Raw genomic sequence first — 21,002 nt, forward strand, 5'->3', positions numbered from 1 at the left:
AGGCTGGCATCTTCCGAGGAATGTGCCACCGGCGCCTGCATCTACCCCCTTGCACCGGCTCAGTGCCTCTGGAAGGTTCAGCAGTTGTTCTGAAGGCTTGGAGTGTTTATCTTCCACAGGCAGCTGAGCTGCCTCCCATTTCATGAGCAGTGCCGTGGAATGCAGTGGAAGAGACCCAGGCCGCTGGCCACCCAGATTAGAGAGTTTTGTGCTGAGGTCCCTATATGGTTGTGTTAGACTGAACGACTGGCTCAAGTCTGTCTTTGTTCCTTGTTTGGGAAGCCAGTGGGAGGGGAGCAGGCCAAGGGGCTATATAACCCTGCAGCGTTCAGCTTCCCTGAACATCACCCAGAGCCGAGAAGCCCAGCCAGCACTGTCAGGGTAAGTGGCACTGCCCAGGGACCCAACTTAGCGATGCCAGCGGCTCTGATGCTACCCAGTATCCTCAGACGCTGTCCAAAGGGATTTGGCTGGGCTCAGGCACTCGGAAATTTTTGAATGAAGACTGCACTACTCATATGATTGTACTACTAAATTTTAGCTCTAATCACCTAACGTTAAAAGGAAGGCTAAGGAGCAGCTTGGTGTGGGGGAGGAGAGGGAGAGGAAGTTGAAATGAAATGTGCGTCACCTGTACAGTCTGTTTATGCTAAACCAACAGCCCAGATCTTGTAACACATGTCAGGGATGCCGTCTAGCTGTTCGCATTTTCATAATTTGTATCAATCACACATTTATTTATATTTAGGCACTGGGAACTCTAATATTTGGGATTCAGATGTGTTGTGGCGAGTCTTCTTTGGACTGGATTTTTGGTGCAGTGGAGGTGTCTGCAACTGGATTGTAGTTGCCTGGTCTTTGGTGTTGGCTGTTTGTGTGTGTGTTTCTGGGTTCCTCTGCCTCTAGCCGGCAGTGTCTTCTGTGGGAAAGGCATGACTCTTGAATGTGTCTGTGAGCTTCCACGCCAGCAGTTGGTCTGGTCTCTGGGTGGTTTGCAGCAGAGCGCAGCAGGAAACCAGCTGAATCTTTTTCTACAAGTAAAGAGGGAGGGCGCAGAGCGAGCATCTGACAGCTGCCTGTGCCGAAGCCTTCTGCCTGTGTGGTTTGCATTTCTCTCAGCCTGCTCAGGCAGGCAGGACCCTGGACCCAGCCCTGCCACCCCGGGCTGAACTTTGCCATAAATCAGGGCTTGGCAGGTTGGGCCTGAAATTGGGAGTTTTCACGCTGAGATTTTCCCCTTCCATTTCGTGACTCATGACTAAATATGGTTTGCTTTTCAAGACAGATGAGCTGGGAACTGTAACATTCCCCCCGCCCCCCCTCCCACTAGCTACTCATTTCTGGCACAAGATGCACCCGGTTGGAGCAAACCCCCTGACCCGGGTGCAGTTCCAAAAGCAGACTTTGGAGTGTGTTTTACCTAATTAGGAAATGCTGTGCGTACTGCAAACCGTCTTGCCCAGGCAGGTTAGATAAGAGCTGGAAATCACTGAGCCACTCCTTTCCGGGGACACAGGCTTCTTCTGTAAGGACCGTGCTCCTTTTAGAGATGATAAAATCCCTCTGCAACTTTTTTTTTCTTCTAAATGAAAGTATATCTACTGAATTTTGAGCTCTTTTGGTCTGCATGCTAGCTGATGCAGAGGGTCAGCCTACGTTTTCTTCAGTAAATTCAAACACTCCCCCCCAACCCTCCCTGCCCAACACAAGGGCTGTTAAAGACATGTATTCATGCTGAGCATCTCATCACACTTGTATTGTGTCCTTTTCCAAACATCTTATCCTGTTTTCAGCTCTTACTTTTGGTTTGGAAAGTCTGCTTAGCACATCTGAAGAGTGGCTGTGATCCTGTGCTGGCGCTCTAGCAAATTACTTGGACTCTTGACTGCTTCTCTGCTCTGTCTCCCTCGCACTCCTGTCTCACTTCCCTCCTAGCCTCTTTATCTGCTAGGAAAGAAGCCAACTCCCACAGGGAAAGGTGAGAAAAGAAAGGGCAAGCCATTTCCATTTCCATTCTTACAAGTGGAATCCACAAGTTGAGGGTGTCCTTCCTAAGCTTGGAGGCACTATGGAAAGAAAGCAAAGACTAGCACAGTGATGGCGAACCTATGGACACGCGAACTCATTTTTTTGGTTGATTTTTCTTTGTTAAATGGCATTTAAATATATAAAATAAATATCAAAAATATAAGTCTTTGTTTTACTATGGTTGCAAATATCAAAAAATTTCTATATGTGACACTGCACCAGAGTTAAGTTAGGGTTTTTCAAAATGCTGACACGCCGAGCTCAAAAGGTTCGCCATCACTGGTCTAGCAATAAAAAGATCTGATAATGATAATAATCATATGATGCTATTAATAATAATCATTAAAGAACAAATACTTATTGAGAACTCAATGCATGTAGCACCATAAATTATTTTATTTTTAAGAAAAATATTTTTATTGATATCAGAGAGGAAATGAGAGGGAAAGAGAGATAGAAACATCAATGATGAGAAAGAATCATTGATTGGCTGCCTCCTGCACGCCCCCTACTGGGATCAAGCCTGAAACCCAGGCATGTGCTCTGACCAGGAATCAAACCTCCTGGTTCATAGGTCAATTCTCAACCACTGAGCCACACGAGCCAGGCCCATAAATAATTTTAAATGTTTTTTTTAACCTTAACTGGAGAATATGTTTTTTATTGACTTTAGAGAGAGGAAGGGGGAGAGAGAAACATTAATGTGAGAGAGAAACATCGATCAGTTGTGATTGATTGCCTCAGAGTACATGCACAGACCGGGGAAGATAAAAACATATACAAGATCCACCACTTCAAAATAACCCCCCATCAGTATCTTGCTATATATGACTAATCATTTTGTAATGTATAAAAATACATTTCAATGGGATCACCAATGTTATTTCTTCTAACCTATTTCTCTTACATAAAAATATACCTGTAGCTTAGCCTTTTATTTATCTTTCTTAATGGCAGCAAAGTAATCGACTGCATGGTGAGTAATTTATTAGATTCTCCCTCACTTGTTGGACTTTGTGTTAGCCATGATTTTTCTTAATGGAGAATAACTTTGGCCCCTAAAATTTAAAGCACCTGCTTATTAGAATGTTTTCATGGGCCTACTGTTTTACCAAGGGTAAAATAAAAGTCCTCAAGATTCAAGGTATTTTTCTTTTAAACATTTAACATTAAACATTTCAGCCGTTCAACATTTCCAAATTTTTCATACTGCCCACCCTTCAAAATCTACATTTTTGAAAAAATTCTTTTAAGCTATAGGTAAAGAAATGTGAATTTGAGTGGATCGTGACAGCAAATTTCATTTACTTCTTTAACATGTGACGAGTGACTTGTCCCTGTGAGGATCTGGTCTCACAGTCTGATATTCCCACCTGGTCTCTACAGCTGTTCATTCATTTGCTCAGTTAGTCAGTGTTTAAAGTGCTTATGAACACATGAGACATGCTAGCCACTGTGCTAGAGGCCAGGTGTATAACCATGGAAGTCAGAGTTTTGACTTATAAAAAGCCAGCAGTCTAATGGAAGTGCTTTGAGATAAATGTGTCAGATAAGGGACAGGCGAGAGTGCCCCAGGAGCCCAGAGGAGGGGCCCCAAACCCAGCCTGGAAGGTGGGAGTGGTCAGGTAAGTGTCATAACTGTTGGATGACAGCTGGGGCCGTTTCCTCCCTGTTCCCTGCAGGATCTTGTGACGCACTCCAGCCAAGATGTGTGAAGAAGAGGACAGCACCGCCCTGGTGTGTGACAATGGCTCTGGGCTCTGCAAGGCGGGCTTTGCTGGGGATGATGCTCCCAGAGCTGTTTTCCCATCCATTGTGGGACGTCCCAGACATCAGGTGAGCAAGAGTCTGTTTGGAACAGAGAGAAACAGAGCTATAGATTAGGCCCCTCTATGTCTGAGTGTCAATGGGTATCCATAGATTGTCTATTGTTTGCTTCCTCAAAACTATGTAACCTTGCTAAGAACATACCTCTGGTGATCAATGTCAAGAAATAAGTGCCAATGTCATATATAACACAGATTATCTGGTGGGTGTCTATCAGATATAAGTTTGCCCCTTTTTCATAAGTTCTTTTTTGTGTAAATATAATCATTGTCATTATCATCATCATCATTATCATCCTCTAATATATACCTGCTCTTTGGAGAGAAACTATACTAAAACCCAGGTCATTCACTCTCAAAGAGCTTGATGTTAGATAAAAGTAAGCTTTGTTACAAACTGTAATTTTACACACCGTTAGCTGTCAATAAAATATATCTGAACAGCCACATGGTAATTTTTTAAAAATATATTTTATTGATTTTTTACAGAGAGGAAGGGAGAGAGATAGATAGTTAGAAACATCGATGGGAGAGAAACATCGACCAGCTGCCTCCTGCACATCTCCCACGGGGGATGTGCCCGCAACCCAGGTACATGCCCTTGACCGGAATCGAACCCGGGACCTTTCAGTTTGCAGGCTGACGCTCTATCCACTGAGCCACACCGGTTTTGGCCACATGGTAATTTTTTACATAATATTATGTACAAACAAAATGTTGGAGGCAGCCACATGGTAAAAATTGAGAATTTCACCCCAGAAATTCTCCTTCACATCAGAAATGTATTTTGTGCATTGATATCTATGGCTCTCAATTTGGTGTATATTCTCAAGAATAAATAACAGAAGCCTCCCCCAATGAATACACAGTCTCTTTGTTGAACTGTGTGCAGTGGAGATATTTTGCACAAACCACTCTACGAATCTATAGTAGCCATGACTGTTTTTGCAATTCTAGAGCAATCAGTCACTGTAGTGCAATTTAAAATTCCATTAGTGAGAATTCTTTCTTTTCTTGTTTTAAGTGTCACCTTAATGATTAAAAAATATCTGACAAATGTTTTAATGGTGATTAGTATTGGTCAGAAATCAAGCACTGGTGGTCATTTGTATGTAGACATAATGCTTCAGTTCATAATGATTAGAAAATAATATTCAGCTTTAAAAGAACAGTCTATAAGAGAAAAATGTCATTTAATTTATATGTAAAATTTCATGCATTCATTCAACAAATAATTATTGCATGACAAATATGTGCCAGGCAATTTGTTATAGCGGCAAAGCAGACAAACACAATCTCTCTGCCCATTGAGGAACACAGAAGGTACAACACACAGGTCAAGTTGCGTTACCCAGAGGGTCCTCTGCCATCTGGAGGCCGATTCGGGCCTATTTCCAATCAACTCAGGGATGTTGCTTAAGAACATAGTGATCATAGGACTCAATATATTGCTCTTGGTACCAAAAGAGGACCTTGGTCTCCCAGTAATTTAACCCATCGTGACTGGATTGTCATCAATACATAAGTTTGGGGAGAGGCTGACTCGAAATGCGTTGAATCTTTTTAGGGAGTGATGGTAGGAATGGGACAAAAAGACAGCTACGTGGGTGATGAAGCACAGAGCAAAAGAGGCATCCTGACCCTGAAGTACCCGATAGAACATGGCATCATCACCAACTGGGACGACATGGAAAAGGTATTGGCGCTTCGTTGCAGGCTGAGCCCTCAGGCTGCAGGGCCCTGATCCTAAAGGTCAGGCTGCAATGGCCCAATTGTGTTTTGACTTGTTCATGTTTATTCTAGATGATCACAAACTGAGAAAAAAAATCCTGAAGTATTTATTTAAAAAAGAATTCCTTGCCTATCAGGGTTTATAAACTAATTAAAGTTCTGTAGGTGAGAACAGTCGTCCATTGCCAGCAGTGGGGATCGCAGTCTATTGCTCAGTCAAGCGGATTACGTCCCAGACCTGCATGGTCTGAGCATCAGCCGGGGATGATCCTTCTCTCATCAGAGGCTGCACGGCTCTGCCTCTCAGGGCAACACAGCTAAAGAGCAGTTCAGGAGCTGGGAGTAGCCTCACCCCACCCATTCTTGAAAGCGTTTCATCAACTTGCCCTGAGCATTAAAAAAAAAAAAAAAAAGGCAGGCGGGGTGGAGGGAGTGGGGGTGGGGGGGGTGGGGGGGGATAGTTTCACTGCAGAAAAGAGGGCTGTGACATTGTGGATTTGGCACATTCCTGAATGGCCCTCAACATGTTGAAGCACAACAACCAACAACGTTTTTAAATAAGTATTTAAAAAATATTTTTAAAGATATATTTTTATTGATTTCAGAGAGGAAGGAAGAGAGAGAGAGATAGAAACACCAATGATGAGGGAGGTTCATTGATTGGCTGCCTCCTGCACGCCCCGCACTGGGAATCAAATGGGGACCTCCAAGTTCATGGGTGATGCTTAACCACTGAGCCGCACTGGCCGGGCGAAATAAATATTTTTAAAAGTGTCTTTTAAGTGGAGTTGTTATCTCCCAGGACCATGTAAAAGTGCTAATGAGGAGCTAAGTTAAATCCTAGGGTTTTGGTGTTTTATGAGGCACCCTAGAAACACAGGTGGTCAGAGAAAAGGCAGAAGGAACAATGAGAAAGTGGCATAAAATTTGTTAAGAGCAGCAAAATATATTAGAACCACAACATCTGGAGTTTTATTCATCAGCTCCGTGCACACATGCACACACTTAGCAGTTTTAAAAAAATAGTGCTGCTAGAATTGATCAGTAATAATGCTGGAACCTCGGCTTCTGGACAAAAATTGCATTGCATTAGATTTGTTTGGTCTAAGATTCTGGATTTGGGTAATACTGCACTTTGCTCAGAAGAGAGGATGTTAATAGCGGAGAAAATATTCTTTCAGGTGGTCTCTGTGGAGCTGCCAGCATCTCAGAACATAAGCCCCTGGAGAACAAATAAAGCATTTCATTGTTTCTAATGGATGGGGTGGGGGTGGGGGAGAGAGAGAGAAAGGGAGAGAACTGGTTGCTTTTTAAATGATGTTTCATGGTAACCGCAGCACGTAATATGACTGGCAGGATTTCTTGAGTACTCTGATGCTTTTAGTCCATGAAAGAGCTTTCAGAAATCTCATTTCATTTCCAGAAACTACGAATTCAAAGCCAAAGAAACCGGAACGAGATAAAGAGTGTATAAAGTTGATCTTGCTTTTGTGAATTTATAATCTTCCGCCAGCAGTTCTTGCTTTGTTTTAATTCTGGAAATATCTAATATTCATGATGCCAGTGAGAATTGTCATACTTTTAGAAATAATCCATTTAGCCCTTTGTACCATGGTGTTGCTTTTTGTGGCATCCAGGGATTAAAGAGGAAGCACAGCACACGTATGTCCAAAGTACAGTCACACAAACGCGCTGTACGTGGGCACTGACTTTGGAAATACCTGAAGGCCAAACCTGTGCCAGTGAACGGAACGGCTAGAGTGCGCAGGGGAGGCGGCTTCTCCCAGGCCTGGAGAGCCAATGGGGGTGGCGGGGGGAGGCTGGAAGCAGGGTGACCTGCCTTCGTTAAGCATATACCACAGAGGGAAACTTCCCTAAAGTATTAAAAAGGCAACTAGATCTTCAGGCCAGCTTCATCCTTCCATTCATGTTTTCATGCATTTGTCCTGTTACTTAACTAAGTTATTTCCCCGAGAGCCTGAACTAAAATAGGATGAGGGCTTCAAGAAGACAAAAGATAACGTTTACTCTGGGCCAGGCACTGGGCTAAACAGTAACTCTAGGCTTTCCTTACTTAATTCTCGCCAAGAAATGCTAATGATTTTCATGTTAGCCATGGTGAGACTGGAGCTGAATGGGGTTAAAGTTTGCCTACGGGCACACAACCAAGAAGTGGCTGAGCTGGGATTTGAACTCAGACCTGACTCCAAAGCCTGTGCCTTGACCACTACACCATCCTGCCTCACAGACCTGGGTTTGGGTTTTTGTTCATTTATCTGCTGGCTGTAAATCCCTGGGTAAGATACTCGGAGTCTTGGAGCTTCAGTCTCATTGGTTAAAGGGCAGACACATAATGAGTACTTGTCACATTTTATTTGGCCCCGGTTTCATGGAGCTCATGCTGGTCCCTTTTTGGGGTCTGCCGTGCCCCAACATCACGTCATTGTGCTTCTCCTCCATCGCCCCCCTAGATCTGGCACCACTCTTTCTACAATGAACTTCGTGTTGCCCCTGAAGAGCATCCAACCCTGCTCACCGAGGCACCCCTGAACCCCAAGGCCAACCGGGAGAAAATGACCCAGGTAAATACCCACTCTGGGGCCCAGCACTTCAGGTTGGGAAAGTCCATCTGGAAGGGGCTGTACAGGACAGCAGAGAGCTGGCCCAGCCCAGCAGGCCCCTCACAGATCCACAGTGTTCCAGGAACTTGGGGATGCGAAAGGACAGGAGCATCCTAATGTACTCACATTCTCACTGCAGGAGCTATTCCCCTCTGACCTCCACGAGCAATAAGACATTTAAGAGATTTCATTTAGGTTCAAAACTTCTAAGGAGAAGTCATTTCAAAATGCAGGACAACATACAGTGGGGAGTTTTGGATCTGGAGTCAGACAGATCTAGTTTGAAAACTGGACCTGTTACTTATTAGCCATGTAACTTGAAGTGTCCACCTAATTTCTCAGAGCTTCAGCTTCCTTGTTTAAAAGTTGGGAATATTAGCACTATTATCTTTCAAAAAGCTCATAAAGATTTGTGAGTCACAATGTTAAATGTGTACCTTGGTGTTTGGCACACTACACATTCAATAAGTAATAGTTATTACTGTTGTTATTGTGACCGACAGCAGGAAACCATCCATTCCACCAGCCAGACACAGGATTCCGGTCTGGGCGAGCTATGCAATTAAAACACCTAATGTCAATTTCATGCTCACTGTGGTTAAGCACTGGGCCAAGCATTTTATATGCATTGTCTCTTTAAATCTTAACAATGTGTGAAGCAGAACGTATCATTATCCTAATTATGTAAATGAAGAAATTGAGGCTCTAATACATTAGGTGAATGTCCCAAGGTCACACAGTAGAAGTGGCCTGAGCCTGGAATTGACCCACAATCTTTTGGGCTTGGAGAATAACACATGTAAAGACTGCAAGGCCTTTTCTTGGGAGGAGCTCCCAGCGCTGACAGCAACACACGAGCAGCTATTCTCTACAGGGAAACGTGTGCCGGGGAGTCGCTCCAGATAGCAAGACACATTTCCAATGGGCATGGTTGTTCCTGTGAGTGGCATGAAGGCAGGAAAATAGTTGAGGATGATTGCTCTCTAGCAAATGATGTCAGACATTCTAGTGAGCGGTCAGAGCTGGGAAGGTTTGGCAGATGGAGAAAGGCAGGCCTGAGGGCATCTCAGTGTGCACGAACTGGCCGTGCGTGACTCAGAGGAGCTCTTGTTCTAATCTGTTCCCAGGACTGCATGAGCTGGGCGGAGTGTTTGGCCCTCATATGTGGTCCTCTGCCAGGAAACAGGGCTCCTTCCACCGCAGCCAGAGCGACCTCAGAATCTAGGGCTGGCATTGACCCAGCAACTACATAAAAAGTGGAACCAATTACGTAGAACCGCAGACAAACCACAGAACGAGGCCAATCACAGCCCATCTGAGCCTCAGGTTTAGAGGTCTTTTTCCTTACGCCAGAAAAGCCAAGCTCTGCATTCACCAACAAGGAGATGAACAGCGTCACTAACAGAGTTCTTTGGGTTGCTTTGCAGATTATGTTCGAGACGTTCAATGTCCCAGCCATGTATGTGGCTATTCAGGCGGTGCTGTCCCTCTACGCCTCTGGACGTACAACTGGTAGGTGCCTGAGAGGAATGGGAGCCTCCACGGGATACACCATCAGTCATGGGATTTGAAGGTTGTCAATAGGTGGGTTGGGATGACTGAGGGTTACTGAGGATTGGCAGGGCCATCCTAGGCCTAATAGGTCTATTGTCAATGTTTAAAAATGAGCCCTTGAGCTCGTATTTGAACAGGACTTCTATTGTTGCTCTCTTCCTACTCTTTCATTTCCCCAAGCCCCTTTTCTCCTAGCCAACCAAATGCTTTCTTTTATTTCTTTCAAATAAGAAGCTTAGAAATTTCCTCTCTCCTAGACCAGCAAGTCACATGCAGGCTGCTGTTGTGACTTTTATTGTGCTCAATTGTCCACCAGGCATCGTGCTGGACTCTGGAGATGGTGTCACCCACAACGTGCCCATCTACGAGGGCTATGCCCTGCCCCACGCCATCATGCGTCTGGACCTGGCTGGCCGAGACCTCACCGACTACCTCATGAAGATCCTGACGGAGCGTGGCTACTCCTTCGTGACTACGGGTGAGGCCCGTGGGAAGGAATGGAGGATATGTCCTTCCTAGTAACTTACAGACCACAGGGACTATCTAAGGAAATGATGGGAGGGAGGCTGCAGATGGACTGCAGAGCCAAGCATGGCTTTTTTTTTAATTGGATAAAATTGCAAAATGATTATGCTGTTTCCTTGGAAGAACAGTAATAGCCATCTTGTATGATGAGCTAGTCAGAGTTGGGTTTTCTGAACACTTGTTAGTCCCCTCCACTCACAAACAGAAAAGAGAGAGTGCAGACACTGAGGATAGTATGCATGGTGATTGGCAATCTTTGGAGACATCTGGACAGGGCTTGGGGATCACTTCTACCACTCACTTGCTGTGTGACCTTGAACAAGTTCCCCAACCTCACTAGGCCATAGTCGCTCAGGTGATTGTGAGTAGTAAATGAGATAATGCACATGGAAGCCCAGCACAGAGTAAGCATGCAATAGTTATTAGCGAGTATTAAGAACAACCCAGCAGGCAGTGATATGTGTATCTTCTGACTCTGAGCTGGTGCCACCTGGTCTCCACCCACAAGAAGCAGAGTCGGATGTTATAGAGACATTGGGACATCCTCAGAGGCCTTGGCCCTGGCTACCTGCCCTCCCCTCACCAGTTTGGTATTGTCTAAATGTGTAGGTTTCTGAACATGCCTGTGGCTTATTCTAGGCTCCAAGTTTGAGCCCCGAAGATGTTAAAGTCTCCTCTAGGAGTAGAGAGTTAAATTAATTTTGTTCCTGACTCTACTTCCCACAAGTACCCCCAAGATACTTCCAAAAGGTTCCCAGGATCCAGATGGAACCAATAGCTTAGGACTTCGGAATGCAGGAGTCTGAAAGGTGTCTGCCTGCCCACTCTTCCATACCTCCTTCCACATGCACCTGGAGACTCCTGGACAGGACTGGTCCTGAGCCAGGGCCTGCCCCTCTCTAGAAGGTGATGAATATGCCAATGGTTTGAATTGGAATCTACCTGGTCTAGGAGACATGGATCTCCAGAGCTTTTTGAAAAAGTGAGGGCCCCAAAAAGACTTTTTCAGCATAAGACTTCCAGGTCAACCGAAAATCCAATATAACTAACGGTTGTAAAACAGAGAGTCATCAGTTAATCCTGCAAAAACACAATGTACAAAAGCATTTCCTGCTCTGTGCCTTTCTCTAGCCAGTTCCTTTTATTACTGTCACCATTTGCTAGGTAATATTTACTAAGGGTCTATGTGTGAGGCACTCTGCTAGGAAGAGAAGTGGTTCCCTGGTGGACCTATAATTTAATTACCATCATGGATTTGGGGTTGCAGAATATTAAACTTACATACTGTTTTGAAGGAACCAGTACTGTGGGAGGGACTGAGGTTTTTACTACCCTAATGTTTGTATCTCAACAGCTGAGCGTGAGATTGTCCGAGACATCAAGGAGAAACTGTGCTATGTAGCTCTGGACTTTGAGAATGAGATGGCCACTGCCGCAACCTCCTCCTCCCTTGAGAAGAGCTATGAGCTGCCAGATGGGCAAGTGATCACCATTGGGAATGAGCGCTTCCGCTGCCCGGAGACCCTGTTCCAGCCTTCCTTCATCGGTAGGCAACAGCGTCACATCCTGGGACAGGGTCACCCCATCCCCCCCTACTCAGCCAGCCTTTGGCCACCAGTGCTCTTCTGCATGTGGGGGCATGTGACAGGGCCACGAGGCCAAACACATTTCTAAATCAGGGCAAAGAAGGTCATGTTTATCAAGTGAGAAGACTTAAGAAGGCCAGGAAAGGACTTTTCATTCCAGGCAACACTATGTAGTAGTTAATCCAGAAGCATTCTTGGTGTGTGGTTTAGGGTGAAAGTCAAATATTATTCATGCGTAGGACACAGTGGAGCCACTGGATGGATGGGAAGGGCATACTGAATGCTGAGAGTTTGGGAATGGGAGGGGGAGAGAAAAATGGAAGAGCCTGTGCCTACATTAGCACTGACCTTGAGAGAAAGGTTTGCAGAGTTGTTTACAGAGGGCAGGCTCTGGGAGGGGTGAGCCTGGGTTTGAGTGTTAGTTCTACTTTCATGTTCTTGGGAAAATCACTTAACTTCCCCAAGCCTCTGTGTCTTCATCTGTAAAATGAGGATTGTACCAATGTCTATGTCATAGGGTGGCTGTGAGAATTACATGATATGTGTGGAGCACTTAGCCCAGGGGCTGGCCAAAACAAGCTAGCAATAATCATTAGATATTGTCAGAAATTAATAGTTAGGTATTATTATTATTATTGTTATTACTACTACTACTACTATTACTATTACTATTGTTATTATTCATCATCACAGCACTGCAAAAGATAAGGGCTATTTAGAGGTTCTGTTTAAAAGATCCAGATCAGAAATTAACAAAACGTTCAGATAAAAAAAACATTATCAAGATGGAAGAAAGATGAGTTTTGTGCAAATGGGATGAGCACTTTTCTGATGGTTCAGCTTCAGGGGTGAGAACGAGACAGCAGCCAAGGAGAGACTTGGGAGAGTTGTGAGCAATGGCTGCTACATGGGCTCAGTGCGGAGCCTTCTCCAGGGAGACTCAAGACTTTGCCCCTGATTCAAACCAGACTTAGTAGTGAGTATTAAAAATCGGCGACATTACATTGCAGCCCCCCTCCTCCCAGCAGGGCCTCCTCACTAGACAAGAGGTAGGAGGACATGGAGCATTACAAGGACCTGTTGGTCTCTGAGATGGGAGGTTCCTCGATTATCATGTCTGCTTAGCTTCAGTCAGCGTAAGATCTTCCACGTAGCTCTTCCTTGTCTGACCTGGGTCGACCCACCAACCAAGGACCATGGCCTGCGTCTCTTTTCCAGGGATGGAGTCCGCTGGCATCCACGAAACCACCTACAACAGCATCATGAAGTGTGATATTGACATCAGGAAGGACCTCTATGCGAACAACGTCCTCTCAGGGGGCACCACCATGTACCCCGGCATTGCTGACCGCATGCAGAAAGAGATCACGGCCCTGGCACCCAGCACCATGAAGATCAAGGTACAGTTTGGTGACAGACCTCACGGCTCTGCTGCTGGTGCCAACCCTGCCACCAGGAGTGAAGGACTCTGCAGAGGCCACACATGGTCACATGGTTTAGGACTAGGCAGAGGGTCCGAGTGCACAAGTTCCACACCTTCTAGGACATAAGTCAATCCAGCTCATAAGAGAAGTTGAATTGTCTTGTACAACACTTAATCTGTAATTATTCTTGTCTATCAGCTTCATTTAGCAGCTGGCGATAGAGATCAACAAATCTGCCGTGTGCCCATTTCTCTTTAAAGTACAAATTTAGTTGTGTTTCCTCATCACAAAATAGTGCATCTCATGTGTAGAACATTAAAAAAGTGACAGAGGAGTCAGATATATTTCTGAAGAGGTTTAAGCCCTGTATATTCAATAGCATACACCCTTCTTCCACTACTAAACGTGATCACCTCTCAGTGGCCAGGAATGAGGATTTGACCTTTACCTGTCTGTCTGGCACACCTTTTGATATAGGGACTCAAAAGCACAGAATGACCAAGCTCAGTCCTGGAGTCACCCAGGACCTCTGTAGTATGTCAGGTTTGAGTCCCAGTCAAGGGAGCTCAGAGGTTAAACAGAGATCATTCTTTGGAGGCAATCTCACAGAGGGTTGGCGACTTCTCAAAAGCTGTTATCGCTCTGTAAAATCAGGGGCCATGCTGGGACCCTCTTGTCCCAGTCACACGGGGCGGTAGAAGGAGCAGTGCAGGTGCAGTTCACACACATGAAAAGCACTCGAATAAGTTCTGTGATTTGCACTCCCTTCTCTCTCTCTCTCTCTCTCTCTCTCTCTCTCTGTCTGTCTTTTTGGAAAAGGTATGCAGGTCACATAAAAGAGTGCTGGACTGAAGTACTTTGTAGTGTCGGCTCTAAGAGACTGTAGGTGAGAGATGAGACCATTTTCTGAGGACTCTGATCTGCTCTCACCCCCTCCTCTTCCCACCCTGTGGAGAACCAGGCGAACCCAGCTGCTGAGCTCACGGACAAAGGGAGCCTAGGCTGGGGGTCTGTTACAGAGAGAGGCTGTAGCTCGAGTTGCATAGTTCCTAGTTCTCCAAACTTGGCTTCTTGAATAGAAATGATTGTGGAACTTTGGGCTCCAGTGTGGTAAGAGAAACCCACTAAATCCTAGGCCATAGATCATGACATTAGGGGGAAACAGAAACTGGAGGACCGGTCTACAGGAACTCTGTGCACTAGCTTTACAACTTTCCTGTAAATCTAAAATTATCCCCCCAAAAAGCAACCAAACCAAACCACAAAAACACTTGGGAGAGGTCCAAGTTTGACTGTTGGGTCTGACATGTACACAACCAGTGTGAGCTAGCCCAGTTACGTAAGCCTTTCCCAGTCTCTGTTTCCTCATCTGTAGTGTGGGAGTCATTGAATACTTAGGGTTAGAAGTAGTTAGAAAAATTAAATGAGCCCTGGCCAGTGAGGCTCAATTGGTTGGAACGTCATCTCATACACCAAAGCATGGTGAGTTTGATTCTCTGTCGGGGCACATGCCCAGGTTGCGGATTTGATCCCTGGTTGAGACTTTGTGCCATAGGCAACCGATCAATATTTCTTTCTCTCTCTCTAAAATCACATTTTAAAATAAATAAATAAATAAATAAATAAATCTAAATCAGATAATACATATCAGGACAAATGCTTAGCATAATGCCTGGCACATAATAAATACTCAGTAAATATTAACTATTTGTATTAAAAATAAATGTTCAACCAGAGCTTGGGGGATAAACAGAAATTAGACCTTTTTACCGTGGCTTCAGAAATGCCTTCTCTGTTTGGCCAAAGTGTCCGTATTCATTTCTACCCAAATATCCAAGTCTGGAGTGGAATTTGCCTCAGCCATGTTGGGGGTTGTTGCAGGTAGACAAGACCCCTGGCCTGATTCACCACTCTCTGCATCTCATTCAATTATTTAAGAAATATTAGCATATTAAATATTACCATGTCAGGCTTCTGTCCTGACCTGGACCTGTCCCGGGAAAAAGATCACCCCAGCTGGGAACCCCTCACCCCTCACTTTTACACAGTGCATCTCCGTGGGATTAATCCGGTGGGAAAACAAACTTGTTCAGTAAGTTCTGGCACAATCCAAACTTTTCATTGAAGACTCCGGTGGTTGTTTCTACAGAAAGTATGTCGTGCTGAGTTCTGAGGCTCAGCTCATGGACATCAAAGACTTCATCAGGGCTCTTAAGTGGGGGCCTTGCAGGGTTTGGGGCCAACTTTCAGCTTGCCCATCAGAAGACTGAACGTGGTGGGGTGCTATGGGTGCTTTGGAGTAGACGGTGTAAAGGAAGCCAGAAAAACAAATGTGCTCAACGAAGACTCTCTAAACCCAGAAGCTATTCCACAGTCCCCTGGGTTAGGGTTCAGGTTAGACATCTGACAGCCCAGACTGTCTCTGATGTCCATGAGACCTCAGCCAGATCCACCAAATCCGGACCCTGGTAGCAGCCCAGGCCCCGCCCTCGCACACTAATGGCCCTTCTTTCTCCTCCTGACCAAACAGATCATTGCCCCTCCGGAGCGCAAATACTCGGTCTGGATTGGCGGCTCCATCCTGGCTTCTCTGTCCACCTTCCAGCAGATGTGGATCAGCAAACAGGAGTACGATGAAGCCGGGCCATCCATTGTCCACCGCAAATGCTTCTAAAATCCTTCCCTGCTCTCTTTGTCTCTAGCACACAACTGTGAATGTTTTGTGGAATAATGCCTTCAATTCTTCTCCATATCATTCCTTGCCAAAGCTCTGACTTGTCGCCTATGTGTTTTTTAATAAACCTGAACTATGTTACCTGTCACCTGTAGCCTTGGCCTCTCTGCAGCACCCAGATGTCCCATGGTTCTGTTAGGCTGATCTCACCGTTTGCAGAATGGCTCCCTCTAGTGGGGCAGCCGAGGACATGACACGACTAGGATGCGTGTGCTACCCAGAAAAAGGTAGAATCGCATTAATATGAGAAGTTCCGACTAAATGAGTTAGTGGAAAGAACTTGAAAACATATAGAAGATAAATATAAACGTAGATTAAAGTGTATCAATAGGATAATCCTGATTTTACAACTTGCTGAGTAATGTTATTATTTTGCTCTGTTTAAACCTCAGTTAGCCTAACCCCGCTGGTGTGGCCTATGAACCAGGAAGTCACGGTTAGATTCCCGTGAGGCAGCTGATCGATGATTCTCTCTCATCATTGATGTTTCTCTCTCTTCCTCTCTGAAATAAAAAAGAATATATTTTTCAAAAACCTAACAAAAACCTCAGTTAGCCTAAACGATGTGTGTGTGTATACATACATTCGTATAAACAGGGTGTCCCCGAAAAATGTATACACACTTTGAATGATTATAAAGTCAATGGTTATTAATATACAGTTCATTTTCAAAATTTAAAATAATCTACAGAAATGAGTCTTTTTTTTTTTTTGTCAATGCCTGTTTTCAAATCTATGACCGTTCTGGTCCAGGCACTGCTGATAATGCAAAGCAATGGAATTGCAAACATCCAAGACTCATTTCGTTTGGTAATTGTGGGCTCTCAATTCATCAACTGTTGCTGTTTTTATACCATAAACTTTATCTTTCTTTTATGTATCCCCATAAAAAAATAGTCTAGTGGCACTTTAGGATAAATTTACTTTGTTCAAAGCTTAGTCTGGCATCACCCATTATTTCAAATCAGTTAAACCTGAAAAGAAGTGAAAATTAAGTGAGTTATCAGTTTTTAAAGTGTTATACATTTTGTGGGGACACCCTATATATTTATACATACACACAAATATGACTTTTAATATACAACATATTAAACTTAATAAATATATATTTAAAGAAGATATGACTTTAAGTTTATTAGAGGAAACGGATTTAAAAAGACATTAAGAAACACTGTTCTAAAATCTCATCACACATCCGGAGCATCTGTTTCCCTTCTCCAGATCAGTATCTGTCTCTGGAAGATACTAAAGACACAGTTACACCAGAAGGGATGTGACAGATGACAATACTTTCCAAGGACCACAGGAAATGATCATACAAAGGATTTTACACATAAACTCATTTATTTGTTCTTCATAACTGTATGGTGAAAATATTATTGTCATGCTCATTTTATAGATGAAGGAATAGAGCTGCCAGCTTCAACTTCTATTTTACCCATCTGACCTGGGAGGCACAAAGATGTATAAAAACACTTTCCCTGTCCTTAATGGTCTTTGTCTCAAAGAGCTTTTCCACTCAGGCAGCTTAGCATCATAAGAGGCTTCCTAGCAGGGAGCTACTTGTCCTTTTGTGTGTAGCCACTGCTTGTCCTTGGGAGGGAGGGGTCTCTGTCTATGGCAACATCTCACTGTAGAGATCTTGGGTCCTAAAATTTAATGCTCATTTGGTCTAGACATCCAAGCTTCCCTGGGTCTGCTCTGGCCCAATGGTTTGAGTAAATTAGGATTGATACTACAAATAATAAGAGCTGGCTACCTGTCATGACCAGATCCTGTACCACACCCCCCCTTTTTTATTGGGCTTGGAGGTGCCCAGGCAAGACCTAGCTGTGAAGCAAGGCAGGTTGGTGCTAGTACCGGGTCTTGGGCCTTGCATTGATAGGTTTGGGGCATGCTGTCACCAGCTGTAACTTGTTTGAGAGATTTTAGCAAAGTCTCAAGCCCTTTATATTAGGACCTCATTTTATCCTACAGTTGCCCAATGGGCTAGGTATTCTGCCTTTATACAGATGGAGCAACAGAAGCTAGGAGTGGTTAAGGAATATACCTAATATCATACTTGAACTTGCTTCCCAACCCATACTCAGCCATTATGTCAGCATTTCTTAAAGAACAGGCCACACAGGTCAAGCTTAGGAGGGGCTCATTTTAAGTGGTCAGATTCTGGGGCTACACCCAAAGTTGAACTAGAACCTCTGGAGCTGAGGCTAAGGACCTGACTTTTAATCATATTTCTCTGATGAATCTTTAGCACATCAAAATTCAAGAACCACTGTAACATGCTATGATTGAGGGAAATTTTCCAGTTGCAAATGTATGCTTATCGGGCAAGGAAACTTCAAACCCACTAGACTTAAAGTGAAGGATTTGAGTATAGGTACTTGCAACAGACCATTTTCATAATTTAAGCAAAAGCACCAACCATTCCCATCATCACTTCAGGTTTTACTAAAGTAAGAAAGTCCGTGTACTGCTGTACTTGACGTTTACCACTAGAGGGCGCGAATTCTCTGGTAAAGGAATGGGTGCTTGGCAGAGTCTCAAAGAATCCGAAGCAGGCATGGCCAGAGGCAGAAATCAGGAAAATCAGAAATACCCACTGCCTTAGTGAAATGTCCTTTCCTTGTGAGCACCCAGCTGCAGTGCCTACGCACCTTCTTCCATCATAAACCAGTGACTCCTCCCCTTGATGATATAAGATGCCCAGTGATTTGAAGGGCTGAACTTGAAGGGCAGTCTCATTGATGAGCCTCACGTGAATTTCCAGAAGAGATAAAACCAGCAGCGTGTAGACCTGGCTGCTTCCTGAATCTCTTCTCTCCCCTAACAATAGCAAAACAGCCTTCTTGTATGACCATCAATTTTCCCACAATAGGCATCTGCAACCTCCGAGGATGACGTGGTTTTGTAGTAAGATTGATTCACATCACACAGCCTTTGTTGTGAGCAGATAGGTGGGAGGAAGTGTTACTATTTTTTTTTTTTTTTTAAAAAGTGAATAATTCTCGGTTGTCAGTGCAGCATCGTTTGTGCAGTCAGCTGAGTGTGAGTCTCTGTAATAGGATTTATGACACAGAGCAGTCTGAGGAACTTCCCATTGTAGTGAAGGAGGTGTCGCTCAGGGCCAACACAGGGATGTAGATTATAGCGTAGGGAATATAGTCAATAGTATTGTAATAACTATGTATGGGGGCAGGTGGGTACTTGAAATATTGGGGGACCACTCTGTAAAGGACATCATTGTCTAACCCAGGGGTCCTCAAACTACGGCCCGTGGGCCACATGCAAATACAAATATTGTATTTGTTCCCGTTTGGGTTTTTTACTTCAAAATAAGATATGTGCAGTGTGCATAGGAATTTGTTCATAGTTTTCTTTTAAACTATAGTCCGGCCCTCCAATGGTCTGAGGGACAGTGAACTGGCCCCCTGTTTAAAAAGTTTGAGGAGCCCTGGTCTAAACTATGTGGTATACCTGAAATTAATACAAAATAATATTGAATATAATAGATAGATAGATAGATAGATAGATAGATAGATAGATGATAGATAGATAGACAAGACTGACTTAGCTAGGAAAACAAGGGGGGAAGCAAAGGGGTTGAGGTTCAGGTAGAGGATGGATTGTGTTCAGGACAGAGGCCCAGAAGTGGGAGAGTGTACTACAGAGGTGGAACTGGAAAGAGAACCCCCAAAACTGGATCACACATAGACTTTAAAAATGCAACTATGACTTGACTATAATTTTCCAAAGTAGAATTCATAACATTTCCTCTGTGAAATCTCTGTCTTGAAATCAGACACCAATTACAATCAATTAGCGAAATTTCCAGTGAGAAATTTGGTATCTCTGATTCATTTGACATTCTCAAGCATTTCATCTTGCAGGTTAAATTCTTTATCTCATTTTCAGAAATGCATCTGGGAAATGAACATTCAAACACTACCTCTCATTCTAATTTGTTTCTGATAGCTACAGCTATTCTAGAATGTTCTTTGTGTAGTAACTTTATGCTCCTTAAAGACTAAAGGGAATATAAATGATTACGATTCTCCTGATTAGGTTTGTAAACATATGCTACCTTCAAGGACAGTCAATGGTAGAACAAGCTCCTACACAGTGTAGTTAACACAGTTTTTCAGAGACCTCAAGTTCACTGTTCTTAAGCGGATTTCCTGGTCTCGGAGAAAAATGTGTGGTACTGTAGACACACCAAATCAAAAGATGTTCTTTTCATATTCTTAGATCATGCTTTCTATTTCTTCCCCTCTGTATCTAGTTTGAGCCTCATTCCTCTGTCCTTTCGTTGTATCAATTATTTTCTCCCCTCCTTAGATCTCTCTGCATATTCTACAGCCTGAAACTCCTTAAGAAATGGCCTAAAATCATTTAACTTCATTCTTTTTTTACAAAAATGGCTTCATCTACTCAGCAAAAAATATATTACGCAGGTGAATCCTATCCTACACATTTAGAACGAGCCCTTGTTCTTAAAAAAGGTTTGTGATTTCAGATGTATGTTCCAAAGTAGTCAGTCTTCTCCCTTCCAAATGTGTAAGCCTTGAGTTCAGTGGAAAGCAGAGTAGTATTTTAGAGTGCTGTTACTGGGGGCTCTTGTTAGTAATTCTCTCTTTTGTTTTTCTGATCCTACCCAGTCAAAAGAGTTGACCATCCTTGATAAAATAAAGTTCTGCTTCTGCACATGGTTCCAATGTGCAGAAGGCCTAGGACGGGAGTTCCACAACAATCAGAGTGTCATGAGAGTGGGTTCTAGCACTCTTCGGCATCTTCACCAACTCTGATTTGACTGTCAAAAATTTGACTTAAAAGAACTTCATAACGTATCGCTCTAAATCACAATGAGATACCACTTCACACCTAAGATCACTATAATTTTTTTAAAAAATAGTGCTGTTGTAGATGTGGAGAAATGGAAACCCTTATATATTGTTGTGTAAAATGGTTCAGCT

General features: G+C 43.8%; 1 protein-coding gene across 1 annotated transcript; it reads left to right on the forward strand.

The window, feature by feature from the left end:
- Positions 1-279: 279 nt before the first annotated feature.
- ACTA2 (actin alpha 2, smooth muscle) lies at positions 280-16,117 on the forward strand. Its single transcript, XM_070432744.1, has 9 exons — positions 280-381; positions 3,711-3,864; positions 5,422-5,550; positions 8,057-8,167; positions 9,634-9,718; positions 10,077-10,238; positions 11,640-11,831; positions 13,090-13,271; positions 15,826-16,117. The coding sequence occupies exons 2-9, from the start codon at positions 3,736-3,738 to the stop codon at positions 15,967-15,969; spliced, it is 1,134 nt and encodes a 377-aa protein (XP_070288845.1). The 5' UTR covers positions 280-381; positions 3,711-3,735; the 3' UTR covers positions 15,970-16,117.
- The last annotated feature ends 4,885 nt before the right edge of the window (positions 16,118-21,002 follow it).

Source organism: Myotis yumanensis, unplaced genomic scaffold, assembly GCF_028538775.1.
Source record: "Myotis yumanensis isolate MYYU_CA2020_CCGP unplaced genomic scaffold, mMyoYum1.0.hap1 SCAF_13, whole genome shotgun sequence".
Lineage (NCBI taxonomy): Eukaryota > Metazoa > Chordata > Mammalia > Chiroptera > Vespertilionidae > Myotis > Myotis yumanensis.

What these genes read in the sequence shown, in the direction of transcription:
- ACTA2 (XM_070432744.1), top strand. Translation starts at nt 3,736, where the DNA reads ATGTGTGAAGAAGAGGACAGCACCGCCCTGGTGTGTGACAATGGCTCT. An exon ending in TGGGACGTCCCAGACATCAG is followed by an intron (nt 3,865 to 5,421) that starts GTGAGCAAGAGT and finishes GAATCTTTTTAG; the next exon opens with GGAGTGATGGTAGGAATGGG. An exon ending in CGCCTCTGGACGTACAACTG is followed by an intron (nt 9,719 to 10,076) that starts GTAGGTGCCTGA and finishes ATTGTCCACCAG; the next exon opens with GCATCGTGCTGGACTCTGGA.